General features: G+C 43.2%; 2 protein-coding genes across 2 annotated transcripts; one reads left to right on the forward strand and one right to left on the reverse strand.

Annotated features, from left to right (window-relative positions):
* Positions 1-207: 207 nt before the first annotated feature.
* ALG2 (ALG2 alpha-1,3/1,6-mannosyltransferase) lies at positions 208-4,985 on the reverse strand. Its single transcript, XM_060781486.2, has 2 exons — positions 4,591-4,985; positions 208-1,865 (listed from the first exon to the last, which is right to left on the reverse strand). Exons 1-2 carry the CDS (start codon positions 4,927-4,929, stop codon positions 966-968), a joined length of 1,239 nt encoding a protein of 412 aa, XP_060637469.2. The 5' UTR covers positions 4,930-4,985; the 3' UTR covers positions 208-965.
* A 45-nt stretch (positions 4,986-5,030) lies between these two features.
* SEC61B (SEC61 translocon subunit beta) lies at positions 5,031-15,552 on the forward strand. The gene is made up of 4 exons (XM_060781487.2): positions 5,031-5,231; positions 8,936-9,033; positions 10,870-10,971; positions 15,223-15,552. The coding sequence occupies exons 1-4, from the start codon at positions 5,229-5,231 to the stop codon at positions 15,308-15,310; spliced, it is 291 nt and encodes a 96-aa protein (XP_060637470.1). The 5' UTR covers positions 5,031-5,228; the 3' UTR covers positions 15,311-15,552.
* Positions 15,553-17,848: the final 2,296 nt, after the last annotated feature.

Genomic DNA, 17,848 nt, shown 5'->3' on the forward strand with positions numbered 1-17,848 from the left:
CAAGACTTGGCTGTTTGGTTGTGCATTTAAGTAATCAGATCTAATTTGCCAAATAGTCACTGTTGAATGTTTTTATGTTGAATGTTTTTTATATTGTGTAAATGCTATTTTAGATTGTAAGTTGCTCGGAGCACCTTGGTGGAGAGCGACTAATTAAGAAATAAGGTGAAGTGAAGTGAAATAATGTATGGCAGGCTTCACAAGGCAAACATTTTAATATTTTTATTTCTTTTCAACAAATCATGTAAACAAAATTATCCAAATTTCATAAAACCATTCAAGTATGTTATTCAAGTATTTCATTACATGGCAGAATGGGATTTGGTCAAATGATTCACAAAGGTGTACAGTGTTCCCTCGCCGCTTCGCGGTTCGCTTACTGCGGATTCGCTATTTCGCGTTTTTCCTGCGCGGCCCGAGGTTTTTCCTGTGCAGCCCGAGGTGAGCCCAGCGCCCCCACATCCATTCTCCTCCTCCTTGCCTTCCCTGCCTCCCTCCTTGCCTTTTTTACACCGCAAAGGTGTCAGAGGGGGGTTCTTCCTAGCTGCCCCCTCGGCAGCGGGAAAATTCCAGTGGAGTAGCCAGTCAATGGGGGACGGACCCTGCTCTCTCTCGATTGGCTGGGCTGGCCACCCTCAGGAGCTCCGGGCAGCCTTCAAAAGGGCTGCAGCGTGCCTTCCCTGTGTCCGGCAATGGTTTCTCTAGTGGCTGGAAGCGGGTTTGTTTGGGCATTTCGCCCAATTTTTGGCTGTATACATGTTTTGGCTATATAAATATTATAATTAATATAGCGCCCCTACTTCGCGGATTGTCACTTATCGTGGGTGGTCCTGAAACGGAACCCCCCGATAAGTGAAGGAACACTGTAGTCAGTGAAAGCACATCCAGTTTAAACCATTCACAGTGTTTAGCTCAGACTATAAAAATTAGACATTACAGACCAACATTACATAATACCTTAATTTTTATTGCATTAAACTATGAATATACTGATATAGCTTTTCAGTGAATGCTTCAGAGGAAAACTTTTCCAGAACTCTGGTTCTTCCTGCAGCTCCCATTGTTCTCTTTAAAGCAGGAATCTTCACAAATTTCTCCATGGCTTCTGCAAACTGGGTTGGAAGAGGCTCACACAAGAAACCGGTCTGATTGTTTACAATGGATTCCAAAGGTCCCCCGGAATTTACTGCAATGACTGGGCATTTCATGTACATTGCTTCTAAAGGAACAATGCCGAAATGTTCATTACTTGGTGTATACAGCACACAAATACAGCTACTAAGAAGAGAGATTTTCTGTTCATCAGAGAATGATCGCAAGAATGTGACCTGCTCTTCAACACGAAGCTTAGCAGCAACAGCTTTCAATTCTTCATAATAGTCCACATTTTCCTGAACTGCGTCATCATATCCACCAGCTAAAACCAGATGAGTTTCACTCCATTCGTGAGCATCAAGTCTACTACGAAGTTCATGCAAGGCCTCCAAAGCCAATATTAGGTTTTTCTTCCTTTCATACCTGTTGATGGAAAGAAACAGGAATCTCCTTTTGCAAACTATGCTAGCTACGTCGGATGAAACAACGGTATCGAATTTACTGAAATTCAAGGAAGGATATAAGACATCTGGATTCAAATGAGACAATGATTTGAAGGTTTCTTTGAAAACACTTGCTGTGAAACAACTGTTGACCAGAATACAGTCCGCCAGGCCAGTTGTATACTCCTCCAACCAATCCAATGGCGCTCTATAGAGACGCTTAATAAAAGATTCCCTCTTTGTTAGGAGCTGATCAGGAAAGTGACAGTAAAACAAAACCTTTTTGCGGGTCCGGAAAAGGCGGAGGACTGGAATGCAGGCAGACACCTGGAGAAACACAAAAACCAACGTATGAATGAAAACAACTCCCATGAAGAAGAGGACTGTGATTTTATACCTGATTTGTATGATTTGCTCTAGTCCAGGCCTGCATAGCCTGCAGCCCTCCAGGCATTTTGGACTTCAGCTCCCAGAATTCCTGATCATTGGACAAACTGACTTGGAATCCCAAACACCTGCAAAGCCTCAGGTTGTGCAGTCTGAGGGTTACACCCTCTTAGACCCCATCCACACTCACCTTTTAATGCAGTTTCTAACAGGCATTAAAGAAAGTGGTTTCCCTGTGCAGATGATTTTTGTGAGAGTCTGTCTGGCCAGTACAGTTTGAAGCTAGCTTCTAACTCACAACTTTCCAAACTGTGTGTCACGACATATTAACAGCTGGGTTCAGTGTATAGGTGTGTCATACAAATGCAATGAGAAACCTCTGCGTGTATCTGGAATGAGTAATAGTCTATCTTCAAAAATACAATATAAAAATAGGTTGTGTCCCCATGCATTTTCTTACATCAATGTATGTATGTGTTCTCATCTAAGGGATTGGCTCTACTCTACTACTCTGGCCCTGTTTACCTCTCCGAACGTATTCTCCCCTATGAACCATCAAGATTATTAAGATCGTCTGGAGAGGCCCTGCTCTCGGTCCCACCGGCCTCACAAGTGCGTTTGGTGGGGACGAGGGATAGGGCCTTCTCGGTGGTGGCCCCGCGACTCTGGAATTCTCTCCCACTGGAGATCAGAACCACCCCTTCTATCCTGACATTCAGGAAGCAGGTGAAGACGTGGTTATGGAGACAGGCATTCGATGAGTGAGCCAACACCCTGAGATATGGATGGAAGATGATGTACAATCGATTTTAGTATGATGACTGACCATTGTAGTTTTGAATATATTTGCTGTTTTAATGTGTTATTGTAATATGAATTATGTTGTTTTACTAACTGTATGTGACTTTATGTCCCTCAAAAGAGGTGAGAAGGTCGGTATACAAAACTTTTAAATAAATAATAATAAATAAATACTATAAAGCAGAAAGATTTAGCTGGTTACTGCAATGGTTTAGATTACAGGACCACACTTCACTTAATCTGGAGAGCTATAACTTAAAATATGGATGGCATGCTTGCTTATGGTATTGAAAAGATAAGGTAAACAAAGAATTTAACAGACATCTAATAAGATGTCGTCTCTTAAGGATCTGGAAGAGATATAAGGAAGGGATGGAATTAAAAACCCCTCTAAGGCTGCGTCCATTGGAAGGGTTTGTCAAAAATGGAGGCTGGCGTTTGAATACCTGGAAAGAAAGACAAATGTGGACTTTAATATAGCCGCAAGGGGAATTTACTGAAGTAAACAGAATAGAATAATAGAGTTGGAAGAGACCTCAAAATTGCATTCAAAGCACCTCCGACAGATGGCCATCCAGCCTCTGTTTAAAAGCTTCCAAAGGAGCCTCCACCAGACTCCGGGCAGAAAGTTCCACTGCTGAACGGCTCTCACAGTCAGGAAGTTCTTCCTCATGTTCAGATGGAATCTCCTTTCTTGTAGTTTGAAGCCATTGCTTCCTGTCCTTGTCTCCAGGGCAGCACTAAACAAGCTTGCTCCCTCCTCCCTGTGGCTTCCTCTCACATATTTATATATGGCTATCATATCTCCTCTCAGCCTTCTCTTCTACAGGCTAAACATGCCCAACTCTTTAAGCCGCTCCTCATGGGGCTTGTTCTCCAGACCCTTGATCATTTTAGTAGCCTTCCTCTGGACACTTTCCAGCTTGTCAATATCTCTCTTGAATTGTAGTGAAAAAGAGAAGAGAGATATTGACAAGCTGGAATGTGTCCAGAGGAGGGTGACTAAAATACCTGGGAGTCACTTTGGACCGTGCTCTGACCTACAAGAAGCACTGTCTGAACATCAAGCAAAAATTGGGCGCTAGAAACAACATCATACGAAAGCTGACTGGCACAACCTGGGGATCACAACCAGACACAGCGAAGACATCTGCCCTTACGCTATGCTACTCTGCTGCTGAGTACGCATGCCCAACGTGGAACACATCTCACCACACTAAAACAGTAGATATGGCTCTTAATGAGACATGCTGCATTATCACGGGGTGTCTGTGCCCTACACCACTGGAGAAATTACACTGCTTAGCTGGTATTGCCCCACCTGACATCCGCCAGGAAGTAGCAGCCAATAGTGAAAGGACCAAGGCAGAGACATCTCCAGCTCATCCCGTTTGGGTATCAGCCAGCACGTCAACAACTTAAATCAAGACATAGTTTTCTTAGATCTACAGAGACACTCGCTGGAACACCTCAGCAAGCGAGAGTCCAAAAGTGGCAGGCCCAAACCCAGCACCTCAATCCGAAGGTGATACCAGATGAGAGACTCCCCCCTGGGAGACTTGGAAGGCGCTGAACAGACTGTGCTCTGGCACCACAAGATGCAGAGCCAACCTTAAGAATTGGGGCTACAGGGTGGAGTCCTCGACATGCGAGTGTGTAGAGGAAGAAAAACCACAGACCACCTGCTGCAATGCAACCTGAGCCCTGCCACATGCACAAAGGAGGACCTCCTTGCAGCAACACCAGAAATAAATTTAAAAAGGGGTGCTTTGAATGCAATATTCCTGCTTCTTGGCAGGGGGTTGGACTGGATGGCCCATGAGGTCTCTTCCAACTCTTTCATTCTATGATCCTCCTCCCTCACCTGGTCGCAGACGAAGGCGTCGGGCGCCTCTCCGCTGAGGAGCAGCACGTGCAGCGCGAGGCAGACCATGCGGAGCGCGGCGCAGAGCGCGTGGCCCCTTCCCAGGATGCTCCGCGGCAGCCAGCCCCCGGCCGTCCGCACATCCAGCTGAAGCGCCTCCGAGAAGCAGCGCGAGGGGTCGAAGCGCGGCGTCCAAATCTGCACGCGGCAGCCTCGCGCACGGAGCGCGACCGCCGCGTCCACAATCAGCCGCTCGGCGCCTCCAATGCCCAAGTCCGGGTGCAGGAAAAACACGGCCGGCCCGCCCTGCTCTTCCCTCTCCCGAGTCTCCGCCGCCATCTTTAGCCTCCGCTTCCGCCTCACGTGGCGCGGCTCCACTGCGCATGCGCCCTTCTCTCCGCCACGTCAGTGTTAGATAGGTGCTTCGGCTTGGGGTGGCTAAAGCACTGCCTGTTTTCTGTCGCTTTGTCCACTCCCAATTTCGGATGTAAGAACGGAAGTCCCTCTTGGAGCCGGGCACTGCAATAGTCAGCTGCATTTTGGGGTCCTGTGGCAGAGTGAGGCCCTCTTTTCCCCTGTTTGGGCGACTGAGACGTGTCGCGTAGTCTGTGAGAGGAAGGACAGCAGGAGGGATTGCCATGGTAGGCGAGGAGAGCCTGACAGTCTGCCCAGGCTGGCTTTACTATTGTTTTAATCGGATCTAAATTGCGTATTTTAATTTGTTGTATAATGGTAGTGTTGTCTTATGTTTTACTAGCCGTCCCCTGCCACACATTGCTGTGGCCCACATGGGGGTTCTGTGTGGGAGGTTTGGCCCAATTCTATCGTTGGTGGGGTTCAGAATGCTCTGTGATTGTTGGTGAACTATAACTATAAATCCCAGCAATGTCAAGATTCTATTTTTCTTTGGAAGCTTTTAAATAGAGGCTGGATGGCCATCTGTCAGGGGGATTACGTTTCAGTTTGTTTGCCCTCATTCAGTCCATTATTGGCAATAGACCTGACTTCAGAGAGCTTCCTTGGAATCCAATAGGAATTAAACAGAGAGAGGAAGCCACAGGGAGGAGGGAGCAAGCTTGTTTTCTGCTTCCCTAGATACTAGGACATGGAACAATGGCTTCAAACTACAAGAGAGGAGATTCCACCTGAACATGAGGAAGAATTTCCTAACTGTGAGAGCCGTTCAGCAGTGGAACACTCTGCCCCGGAGTGTGGTAGAGGCTCCTTCTTTGGAAGCTTTTAAACAGAGGCTGGATGGCCATCTGTCAGGAGTGATTTGAATGCAATATTTATTTATTTATTTTATTTATTTATTTATTAGTACACTTGTATACCGCTAATATCTCAGCCTAAATCGGCGACTCATTGCGGTTTACAACATTTAAAAACAACAATATTCAGATTAAAAATATAAAACACAAGTACATATACAATACACAGTATTGGGCCACCAATACAGACCAAAGCATCTCTTAATTAAAATCATAATCCAATTTCGTTGTCTGTGATTGCCAGTCCATGATCAGAAACTTCATCGCATCGGATTAGCCGAATGCCTGTTCAAACATCCATGTCTTCAGTTTTTTTTGAAATACCATCAGCGAGGAGGCTGATCTTATCTCTACAGGGAGGGCATTCCAAAGCCACGGGGCCACCACAGAAAAGGCCCTGTCTCTCGTTCCCGCCAGCCGCACCTGTGAAGCAGGTGGGATAGAGATTAGGGCCTCTCCCGAAGATCTTAGGGTCCTGGTGGGCTGATAGGCCGAGATACGTTCGGATAGATATGTTGGGCCAGAACCGTTTAGGGCTTTAAAGGCCAATGCCAGCACTTTGAATTGGGCCCGGTAGCTAATCGGCAGCCAGTGGAGCTGGTACAGCAGGGGAGTTGTATGCTCCCTGCGCCCTGCTCCTGTTAATACCATGGCTGCCGCCCGTTGGACTAGTTGGAGCTTCCGAGCCGTCTTCAAAGGCAACCCCACGTAGAGATTCCTGTTTCTTGGCAGGGGGTTGGACTGGATGGCCCATGAGGTCTCTTCCAACTCTTTGATTCTACGATTCTATGATTCCCAAACTCTACCAGTGTTCACATTTGGGCATGTTGAGTATTCGTGTAGAGTTTGGTCCAGATCCATCATTGTTTGCGTCCAGTGATCTCCGGATGTAGGTGAACTACAACTCCAAACCAAAGGACACTGCCCATCAATCCCTTCCAGTATTTTCTGTTGGTCATGGGAGAACTGTGTGCCAAGTTTAGTTCATCTCCATCGTTGGTGGTGTTCAAATTGCTCTTTTATTGTAGGTGAACTCTAAATCCCAGCAACTACAACTCCCAAATGACAAAATCAATTTTTTGAGTGAAGGACATACATTGGGCTGTTAGGTGTCTTGTGTCCAAATTTGCTGTCAATTCGTCCAATGGTTTTTGAGTTCTATTAATCCCACAAACGAACGTTACATTTTTATTTATATAGATAATTTAATCTCGCGGGTTTCACCCACCTTTATAACATTTAGGAAGGAGTTGAAAACCTGGCCATTTAAGCAGGCTTTTAATAATGGCTAAAGCAGGCCTGCGCAAACTTCGGCGCTCCAGCTGTTTTGGACTTCAACTCCCACAATTCCTAACATCCGGTAGAGTGGGTTGTTTTGGGTTTTTCGGGCTATAAGGTCATGTTCTAGAAGCATTCACTCCTGACGTTTCGCCTGCATCCATGGCAAGCATCCCCATACCTCACAAGCTCTGAGGATGCTTGCTATAGATGCAGGCGAAACGTCAGGAGATAATGCTTCTAGACAGTGGTTCTCAACCTTGGGTCCCCAGATGTTTTTGGCCTACAACTCCCAGAAATCCTAACAGCTGGTAAACTAGCTGGGATTTCTGTGAGTTGTAGGCCAAAAACATCTGGGGACCCCAGGTTGAGAACCACTGTTCTAGAACATAATAATAATAATAAACTTTATTTATACCCCGACACCATCTCCCCAATGGGGACTCGGAGCGGCTTACATGAGGCCAAGCCCAAACAAGAATTACAATATAACAATACAAATTGCAATAAAATAAACAACATAACATTAAAATGTAAACATCAAAACATATAAAACAATATACATAGAACATAGGAACCAAACATAATGATAGAGAGCAGGCTGCATGTACATAAAATGATTTAAAAACTCCGGTGAGATTAGGGGGCAGAACTAATTGTAAGGGAGAACTCATAGAGAGATAGGAAAATAGGCAAACTTTTATACATGGGGGGACGGGGACTCCTGGGACAGAGAACGTTGGGGAAGCACTAGCATAAAATTATGCGGCTACTCTCCGAAAGCGCAACGGCAGAGCCAGGTCTTGAGACTGGCCATATAGCCCGAAAAACCTACAACAACCCAGTGATTCCAGCCATGAAAGCCTTCGACAATACATCCGGTAGACTGTTAGGAATTGTGGGAATTGAAGTCCAAAACACCTAGAAGGCTGAAGTTTGCCCATGCCTAGGCTAAAGTATCAACCACCCGGACAGGATTTTAAATGGTTATTAGAACTATAATTTATAGCAAGGATCCTCAAAAAAAAAAGTTTAGGTTAGGTTAGTCTAATTCAGGGGTCCTCAAACTTTTTAAACAGAGGGCCAGATCACAGTCCCTCAAACTGTTGGAGGGTCGGATTATAATTTGAAAAACAAAAAAGGATGAATTCTTTTGCACACTGCACATATCTCATTTGTAGTGCAAAAAACACTTAAAAACAACACAATAATTAAAATGAAGAACAATTTTAACCAATATAAACTTATTAGTATTTCAATGGCAAGTGTGGGCCTGCTTTTGGCTAATGAGATAGGGTTGTTGTTGTTGTATGCTTTCAAGTCGTCTCCGACTTAGGCTGACCCCGAGTGAGGGCTGGGTAAATGACCTTGGAGGGCCGTATTCGACCCCCAGGCCTTAGTTTGAGGACCCCTGATTTATAGCCTAGATACTCTGATCATAGGAATGTCTTTTTTAAAATGGCTTTATAAACTGGTTTTAGAGGGTCTTGTAGCCTTTTGAATTGTTTTATTTAGTTATGTTTATATTATTGTGCTATTTTCTTTTGATCAACTGATATGTGATTATTGTCTGTGTTACATCATTTAGTGTATTTGTTTGTTTTGTTGTAAGCCACTTCAAGTCCCTCTGGGGAGAGAGGGTGGGATGTAAATAAAGGTTATTATTGTTTCTGTTTTATAGGCATTGAATCTTTGCCTGTTTTGTTGGAAAGCGACCTGAGTCCCCAAAGGAAGTTAGAGTGGAATACAAATAAAGTTTATTATAATCATTGTGTTGTTATTATTTTGTTTTTCAGCCGGGCCCGAACCCCAGTGCAACCAATGTGGGCGCCTCTGGCCGCTCCCCGAGCAAGGCGGTTGCTCCAAGAGCCGCGGGCTCCACAGTCCGGCAGAGGTAAGCGAGAGATCAGAGCATCTGCTTTCAGAAGTCAACTGTGGAAGACCTAGAAAGACACCACCAAAACCAAAGCAAACCTGCTCATTTTCCTGATGATGGGGCCAACCCAGAGCAGAGGCTTAGGACCCTTCCTTACAGGCCCTATATTCCAAGATCTAACCCCAGCTTTTCTTTTTATCCCAGATTATCTGGCAGTGCAGACTCATATAATCCAGTTTAAAACAGAAAACCTGTGTTCGGGTCCTGGGGTCTAGGGCCACTCTGGAAGGGCCATGAGGCACTGTTTAGTCTCTCAGACTTTTACAACTTATGTATGCTCTCATTGAATGCAGTTTGAAGCTAGGAGCCTTTCCACACATCTATATGACCCAGAATGTCAAGGCAGACAATCCATAATATCTGCTTTGAACTGGGTTATCTGAGTCCACATTGCCATATAATTGGGTTCAATGTGGATTTTATACTTTGTTGAAAGGGCCTAGAATGCTTTCAGAGAAGGGTGACCAAAATGATCACAGTTTTGGAAATCAAACCTATGAGGAATGGTTTAGGTAGCTGGATATGATTAGCCCGCAGAAGAGAAGGTTGAAAAGGGATGTCATAATAATAATAATAGTAATAATAATAATAATAATAATAATAATGTTATTTCCTACCCACCTCTTCTCACGACTCAAAGTAGGTTACGACATCATTAAAACAAAATCAAAACACATGCTCAATTAAAAACACTCTGCAAGATACAAATATTAAAACATATTTACATGCAATACATATCAAAATACACAAACAAAAATCACACATAAAATTGAAATGTAAAATTTGTCATTAAAACTGTAGGTAGGCCTGCAGAAGAGAAGGGTCTTCATTTGTGTCTTAAGTGAACACTTGTGATTGCCACATTTGAAAATTTGAAAGAAATTAAAAAATTCTTCAAGATAAATGAAACAGAAGGAATGCCTCAAAGTATAATTTGGGACACACTAAAAGCATATTTAACCGGAAAATTAATACAATTAAATATACAGTAAATAAATAAATAAATAAATAAATAAATATTTTCCCAATGGAGGGGTTAGCATTGTAACTGTTGTTTCAAAAGGCCTTTGTCTTGGGCATTCTCGGGTTGGTAGCATGCATGACATCGTTGATTGTGTCCATCCATGTTTTCTTTGGCTGTCTATGTGGTTTTCGTCCTGCAATCTCCAAATGAAGTTCTGTTTGTGCTACTGATGTTGGTTCTTTTCTCATTACATGGCTGTACTACTGTAGTCTTGCTTCCTGCATTTCCTTGCTAATCACTTTTATTCCTAGTCTTTGACGGTTGTCATCATTTGGCACATGGTCAAGAAGGGTGAAGCCAAGTGTCCATCTCAGCATTCCTTTCCCATTGTCTTAAGGGCTTGTTCATGTTAGCACTCTGCCCCATAGAGGGCTACTTGGCAAACAACTGTAGTGTAGATCTTAGCCTTGAGTTGTTCAGGCAATTTTGAATCACACAGATTGCCAGTAGTTTGCTACCATTTCAACCAGACTGCATTTATTTGTGACCGTATGTCTAGCATTGTGGGGTCGAGTTTTTGCCAGCCATCCAGGCCTTAAACTGGTTCCAGGATTTTCACACAGCAAAATGCTTTCATCAGTATCGGTTTGAAACTGCATTAAATGGTCAGGGTAGATGAGGCCATAATGACTTCCTAAATTAACTGGCATGACTCTACATTTGTTTTTAAAATCTTACAGTCGAACAAGTCAAGAATATGGCGAGGAAATTTCTTATTTATTATTATGTTTGACCATTGTTGAATTTGAATTACTGATTTCCTTTTGTAGAAAAAATGCCAGCTGTGGAACAAGGAGTGCAGGCCGTACCACTTCTGCAGGCACTGGAGGAATGTGGAGATTCTATACAGAGGATTCCCCTGGCCTCAAAGTGTAAGTATAAAATAAGTCAGCAGTAGGGGCCCATTTTGTTGGCATTTCTGGTTGTTTTCTTCAAGAATTACATTGAGATGGACATCTTTTAGGCTTGCAGGAATTAGCTAGTTTTTACTAGAAGCTCAGCATCTAGTGTATTTACGAGGGGTATTTTTTAAGTAAGGTCCGTTTGAACATAAGTACACAATGAAAGTTTATTTCAAAAAAGTAAATTTATTTTCAGAATGTACATACTTCACTTTATTTTTCGACATAGTTGCCAGGTTTGTTCAAACACTTAACATACTTCTGAACCAATTTTAAAATACCCTCTTCATAAAAACTTGCCGCCTGCTCCGATAACCAAGAGTTCACTGCCGTTTTCACGTCGTCTTCATCATTGTCCTCATCATGGACGTTGTCACGGCCATCTTTGAATTGCCGAACCCACTTACGCACTTTGCTTTCACTCATAACAGTATCACCGTACACTTCACAAATCTGTCGATGAATTTCTGCAGCAGGCAGGTTCCTTGCTGACAAAAACCGTATCACTAAGCGAACCTCACATGCGGCGGGTGAGTTGATAGTCTTAAACATTTTTAAAGCACAGAACAGAACCGTACAGGTTAGCTACAGAGTGGAAACTGAGGATAGTTGTTCCCGAGGCATGCCGGTACACGGCGCACACGCTCGTTGCGATATGCACGCGAACTACTAGTGTCTACAACAAAACGGACCTTACTTAAAAAATACCCCTCGTATTTCCCTTCCTCTGTTTCTGAATTTCTGTCTCTTGAGTTTTATATTTTCTCTCTACCCAACTCCAACCAACAGGGAAGGTAATTTCTTGTTTCTGCCTGTCATCTGCTTTTCAGTTTTCTCAGGTAAATTTTGTGGCTCGATGCTTTTTGCTGACTTTTTGACATTTGTTTACTTTTCATACTTTTGCTTTCTATGTTAAAACTTCCTGATTTGAGTGCCTTCACTGAACTTGTTGAAATGGACTACCATAGTACTGAGTAAAATAAGAAGTCACCTGAACTTTACAGTACAAGATGTTCCTTCATAGAAATATTTCACTTAATACAAAATGGAAAAATGTCAAATGAAATGTAAACAAAACAAAATCAAATGCAAAAAATGAAATAAGAAAACAAAAATGAACACAGTGAGCTGGGCCAAGTTACAAGAAGTAGAATAAAATATAGAATATAAAAACCCTGGATGAGATGGATGAATAGGGTAGTTTGCCTGGTGGTTAACTCTGGCCTATTCTATCCAAAGCTCATAATATACATATTTTTGGCTGGAGTTAACACTTAAAATGTATCTGTTCCAACTTACATATAAATTCAACTTAAGAACAAACCTATAGAACCTATCTTGTTTGTAACTTGGGGACTGCCCTCTACATAGTTTTATGTAAAATATCTAGATATTTTACATTAAACTATGTAGAGGGCAGTCCCCAAGTTGAATTTATATGTAAGTTGGAACAGATACATTTTAAGTGTTAACTCCAGCCAAAAATATGTGGTTGTCTGGATGAGGACAAACAAGCTGAAGATCAATCCCGACAAGATAGAGGTCCTACTGGTCGATCGTAAACCAGGCCGGGGTATAGGGTGGCAACCTGTGCTGGATGGGGTTCAGATGATCCAACGAGCGGCAGCCAGGTTGTTAACTGGAGCTCCTTACAGGGAGCGGTAATCCCTCCTGTTCAAGGACCTCCACTGGCTGCCATTCATCTACTGGACCCAATTCAAGGTGCAGGTTCTTACCTACAAAGCCCTGAACGGTTTGGGACCCGCCTACCTGCGTGACCGCATCTCTGTATACGAACCCACATGATCCCTTCGATCATCCGGAGAGGCCCTGTTCGTGCTCCCACCAGCCTCGCAGGCATGATTGGTGGGGACGAGAGAGAGGGCGTTTTCGGTGGTGGCCCCTCAACTCTGGAACTCTCTCCCTAACGATATCAGACAGGCCCCAACTCTGGCAGTCTTTAGGAGGAGCTTGAAGATGTGGTTGTTCCAGTGTGCCTTCCCGGAATAATGATCCCATAGCACTTTGTCCTCCAAGCACTTATATTTTTAGATCTGCTTGTATGCCCTTCCACAAACGCCACTATCACCTTTTTGTCCATGTCCCAGCATTCTTCCCCATTTTAACTTTACATTTGGCCTTCCCACTGTTTTTAATTGTGTGTTGTCTTATTGCTAATGATGTATATTTTATTGTCTTTGTTTTTGATTTAATTGCTTGTACTGTTGTTATTATTGCTTGTACTGTTGTATTTGGGCTCGGCCTCATGTAAGCCGCACCGAGTACCTTGGGGAGATGGTAGCGGGGTATAAATTAAGTGTTGTTGTTATTGTTATTATTAAGGATGTTTTAATCAGAAAACAGTTTCTACAGCCATGATTCTATCAAACCACTGCCTTAGCTATGTTCACGTCAGATTATTGCAGTGCAGTTTGTGGGAAATGTGCAAATTGCTAGTAGAACAGAAGTAGGGATACAAAGATCCCAAATTCCCTCAAAATTTTCAGAAATCCTCTGTTGTGCTTTAGAACTGTGTTGTTTGCTTTGTTTTCACCTCTTTTTCATTGTGGGTCCCTATGGAATGATTGTAGGAGTCTGAATCACATTATAGCTGCTATGCATCAGTCTACATTATATGTTTACTTCCGGACTATATTCAGTGTGGTTTGTGACTCTCATTTGGTGTGCCACCTACATGAGCTTGGCTAATACTAAGGATACAGTTAAAATGCCTGTTTTGGCCTACAAGTGAGACTATGAGGCTGGCAGGTATTAGGGATAAATCTTTGCTATCAGCCCCTCAGCTTTGAAACTCTTTGTCCTTACATCAGGAATGTTTGATTTTCTGGCTGCATGCAGTCCCGTGGTTGCCCTAACTTCTCTCCCTCAGTTGCCCCCTAAAAAGCACTTTCACCTTAGGGAAAAGATTTATCTGCCATGGCATTCTAATTTTTTTTAATTTAATCTAAGGTCCCTTTTACACTGCCATATAAAATCCAGATTATCTGCTTTAAACTGGATCTGGCAGTGTAGACTCATATAATCCTGTTCAAAGTAAATAATGTATCTCATGAAGGCGGATCTGGCCAGGATGGTCCATGCCTTAGTCACCTCCAGAATGGACTACTGTAATGCACTTTACATGGGGCTGCCCTTGAAGACGGCCCGGAAATTTCAGTTGGTTCAGCAGGCGGCGGCCAAGCTGTTAACTGGTGCTCCTTACAGGGAGAGGTCAACCCTCCTGTTCAAGGAGCTCCATTGGCTGCCGTTCATTTTCCGGGCTCAATTCAAGGTGCAGGTGCTTACCTACAAAGCCCTAAACGGTTTGGAACCCACCTACCTTCGTGACTGCATTTCCGTATACGAACCCACAAGATCCCTTCGTTCATCTGGTGAGGCCCTGTTCACGATCCCACCAGCATCGCAAGCGCGATTGGTGGGGACGAGGGACAGGGCCTTCTCGGTGGTAGCCCCACAACTCTAGAACTCCCTCCCCAAGGATATCAGGCACTCCCCAACATTGGCAGTCTTCAGAAGGAGCTTGAAAACATGGATGTTCCAGTGTGCCTTCCCAGATTATAGAATCCCAAGCAATTTTCCTTAATGCACTTTATGAGAGAGTTAGAATTGTCTGCACACCCTTCTATTCCCAAAATATCCAGTCTACTTCACCTGGACATGCCCAGCATTTTTAGAATTTTAACTATTACATTTGGCCCTGCCACAGGTTTATAACAGTGTCGTGCTTTTGTTACTGTTTTATTGTTTGCTTATGTATTGTTGCATTGTATTGTTGTCTGTTGTGTTTTTGTTGATTATGTACTTTGGGCTCGGCCTCTTGTAAGCCGCACCGAGTCCTGTGGGAGATGGTAGCAGGGTATAAATAAAGGTTTATTATTATTATTATTATTATTATTATTATTATTATTATTGTGGATTACCTCATTTGATAATTTGGATTATATGGCATTGTAGAAGGGGCCTAACACTTGTAACTGACATCACATTTTGAGATACTGAATTATTTTACCTCAATATGCATTATCATTAAGTACTGTCTCATCGTATTGCACTGTTTTGTTTTTGTATTGTTAGCTACTTTAGGTGTATATTGGACAGAAAATCATTATGAAAACCTTAAGTAAACAATTTGAAAATGCATAGTATTATAAAAAGGAGATTTTTAATGTTGATAACTTTCTTGTTTTCTCTTACTTCCAGGGGCCCTGTTCCAGTTCTTGTTATGAGCCTCCTCTTTATTGCATCTGTATTTATGTTGCACATCTGGGGCAAATATACTCGGTCGTAGACATTGTGTTTCCCACATGCCAACGTAAACTACAACATGGACCAAAATCTGGTAGAAGAAGTTCTTTAGTGTGTTCTTCTGGATGGAACTATTAAAGAAGTGTATTTCATTTGGTTTTCTTGCTGAATGGATTCTTAAACTTTCTGCTACATAGGATTTTCTTTTCTATCAAACATTGTCCAGTTTCTGACTATACACTCAAATTGTGGTTAATTTCATTAAAATTGTCTACATAAATGAAACCACGTAGTTCTTTTTCCCTTTTGTAAGTGTCATGTTTCCATATTGGTTTTTAAAAAGTGCTGAAGTGACTTGTCCAGCAGATTTTACCACACCAGGTTCCAGCCAAAATAGTGGCACAACACAGAGGGAAATTTCTTTGGCCTTCTTGTTGGGAGAAAAAAAATCTTCCTTTTTTTCTTTTGATATTTTCTTGCTGAGCTACCAAATGGTGGAACACATGTATAGGCCCTTTCGAGAGCCACATGCAGGCATTTCCTGCTAAAGCGTATGGCTACACTGGAGGCATGGATGTGAGCCTATCCTCAGAAGTCACAGGATGCTTGGCAGTTTCTCAAGCTTAAGATCTGAGAAGTTCTTTGTGACTACATTCAGTTCAATGCAATTACAGAGTGTCCATGACTAGAGGCCATAACAAGGATGGCTTCCCTTTCCAATCATGTGAACTATTTTTGGTTTTATGTAATAGTGAAGCCCCATTCAGTCTTTCATGCTCTACATACAAAAATTTGGAAAGCATCCGTGTCTGGTGACTTCAGTGTCAGTGGAATAATAATTCCCCCACTAAGTTTCAGTTGGTGCTATCCAAATTGCTGAACCTCATCCGATTCAACATGTTAGACGGTTCCTTCAAAATTCATACTAAAGCCCTGAATGGATTAATTGCTCCAATAGGGCAAAAGTCACCACCACTGGGTTTTTTTGGGTTTTTTTGTCGTGTCAGGAGTGTCTTGTTGTGAGAGAATTGGCCGTCTGCAAGGACGTTGCCCAGGGGACGCCCGGATGATTTTGATGTTTTAGCATCCTTGTGGGAGGCTTCTCTCATGTCCCCGCATGAGGAGCTGGAGCTGATAGAGGGAGCTCATCCGCCTCTCCCCGGATTCGAACCTGCGACCTGTCGGTCTTCAGCCCTGCCGGCACAGGGCTTTAACCCACTGCGCCACCGGGGCCACCACTGGGTGTGAAGCTGCCATGATGATGATGATGATGATGATGATGATGATGATCTATATAAATAAAAATGTAATGTTCGTTTGTGATACCATCAGAACTCAAAAACCACTGTGGGAATTGACACCAAATTTGGACACAAAACACCTAACAACCCAATGTATGTCCTCCACTCAAAAAAATGCTTTTGTCATTTGGGAATTCTTGTTGCTGGGATTTATAGTTTACCTACAATCAAAGAGCATTCTGAACTCCACCAATGATGGAATTGGGCCAAACTTAGCACACAGGGCTCCCATGACCAACAGAAAAAACTGGAAGGGTTTGGGGGACATTGACCTTGAGTTTGGGAATTGTAGTTCACCCACATCCAGAGAGCACTGTGGACTCAAACAATGATGGATCTGGACCAAACTTGGCATGAATATTCCATATGTCCAAATATGAACACCGGTGGAGTTTGGAGGAAATAGACCTTGACATTTGGGATTTGTAGTTACTGGGATTTATAGTTCACGTACAATCAAAGAGCATTCTGAACTACACCAATGATGGAATTGAACCAATGGCATACAGGACTTCCATGACCAACAGAAAACACTGGAAGGGTTTGGTGGGCATTGACCTTGAGTTTGGGAATTGTAGTTCACCCACATCCAGAGAGCACTGTGGACTCAAACAATGATGGATCTGGACCAAACTTGGCATGAATATTCCATATGCCGAAATATGAACACTGGTGGAGTTTGGAGGAAATAGACCTTGACATTTGGGATTTGTAGTTACTGGGATTTATAGTTCACCTACAATTAAAGAGCATTCTGAAACCCACAAACGACAGAAATGGGGCAAACTTCCCACACAGAACCCCCATGACCAACAGAAAATACTTAAGGCCATCCAGTCCAACTCTCTTCACCAGGGCAAGAAAGTGTAATCAGAGCCCTCCTGACAAAGAGCCATCCAGTCATAAATATGGATAGATATGATCAGGTGCAAAGATTACTGCAGATGCAGACTGTAGCCAGGAAATCAGAAGACGCTTACTTCTTGGGAGGAGAGCAATGTCCAGTCTCGATAAAATAGTGAAGAGTAGAGACATCAGACTGGCAACAAAGATCCGCCTAGTCAAAGCCATGGTATTCCCTGTAGTAACCTACGGATGTGAGAGCTGGACCTTAGGGAAGGCTGAGCGAAGGAAGATTGATGCTTTTGAGCTGTGGTGCTGGAGGAAAGTGCTGAGAGTGCCTTGGACCGCGAGAAGATCCAACCAGTCCATCCTCCAGGAAATAAAGCCCGACTGCTCACTGGAGGGAAAGATACTAGAGACAAAGTTGAAGTACTTTG

Source organism: Anolis sagrei, chromosome 6 (assembly GCF_037176765.1).
Source record: "Anolis sagrei isolate rAnoSag1 chromosome 6, rAnoSag1.mat, whole genome shotgun sequence".
NCBI classification, from domain to species: Eukaryota; Metazoa; Chordata; class Lepidosauria; order Squamata; family Dactyloidae; genus Anolis; species Anolis sagrei.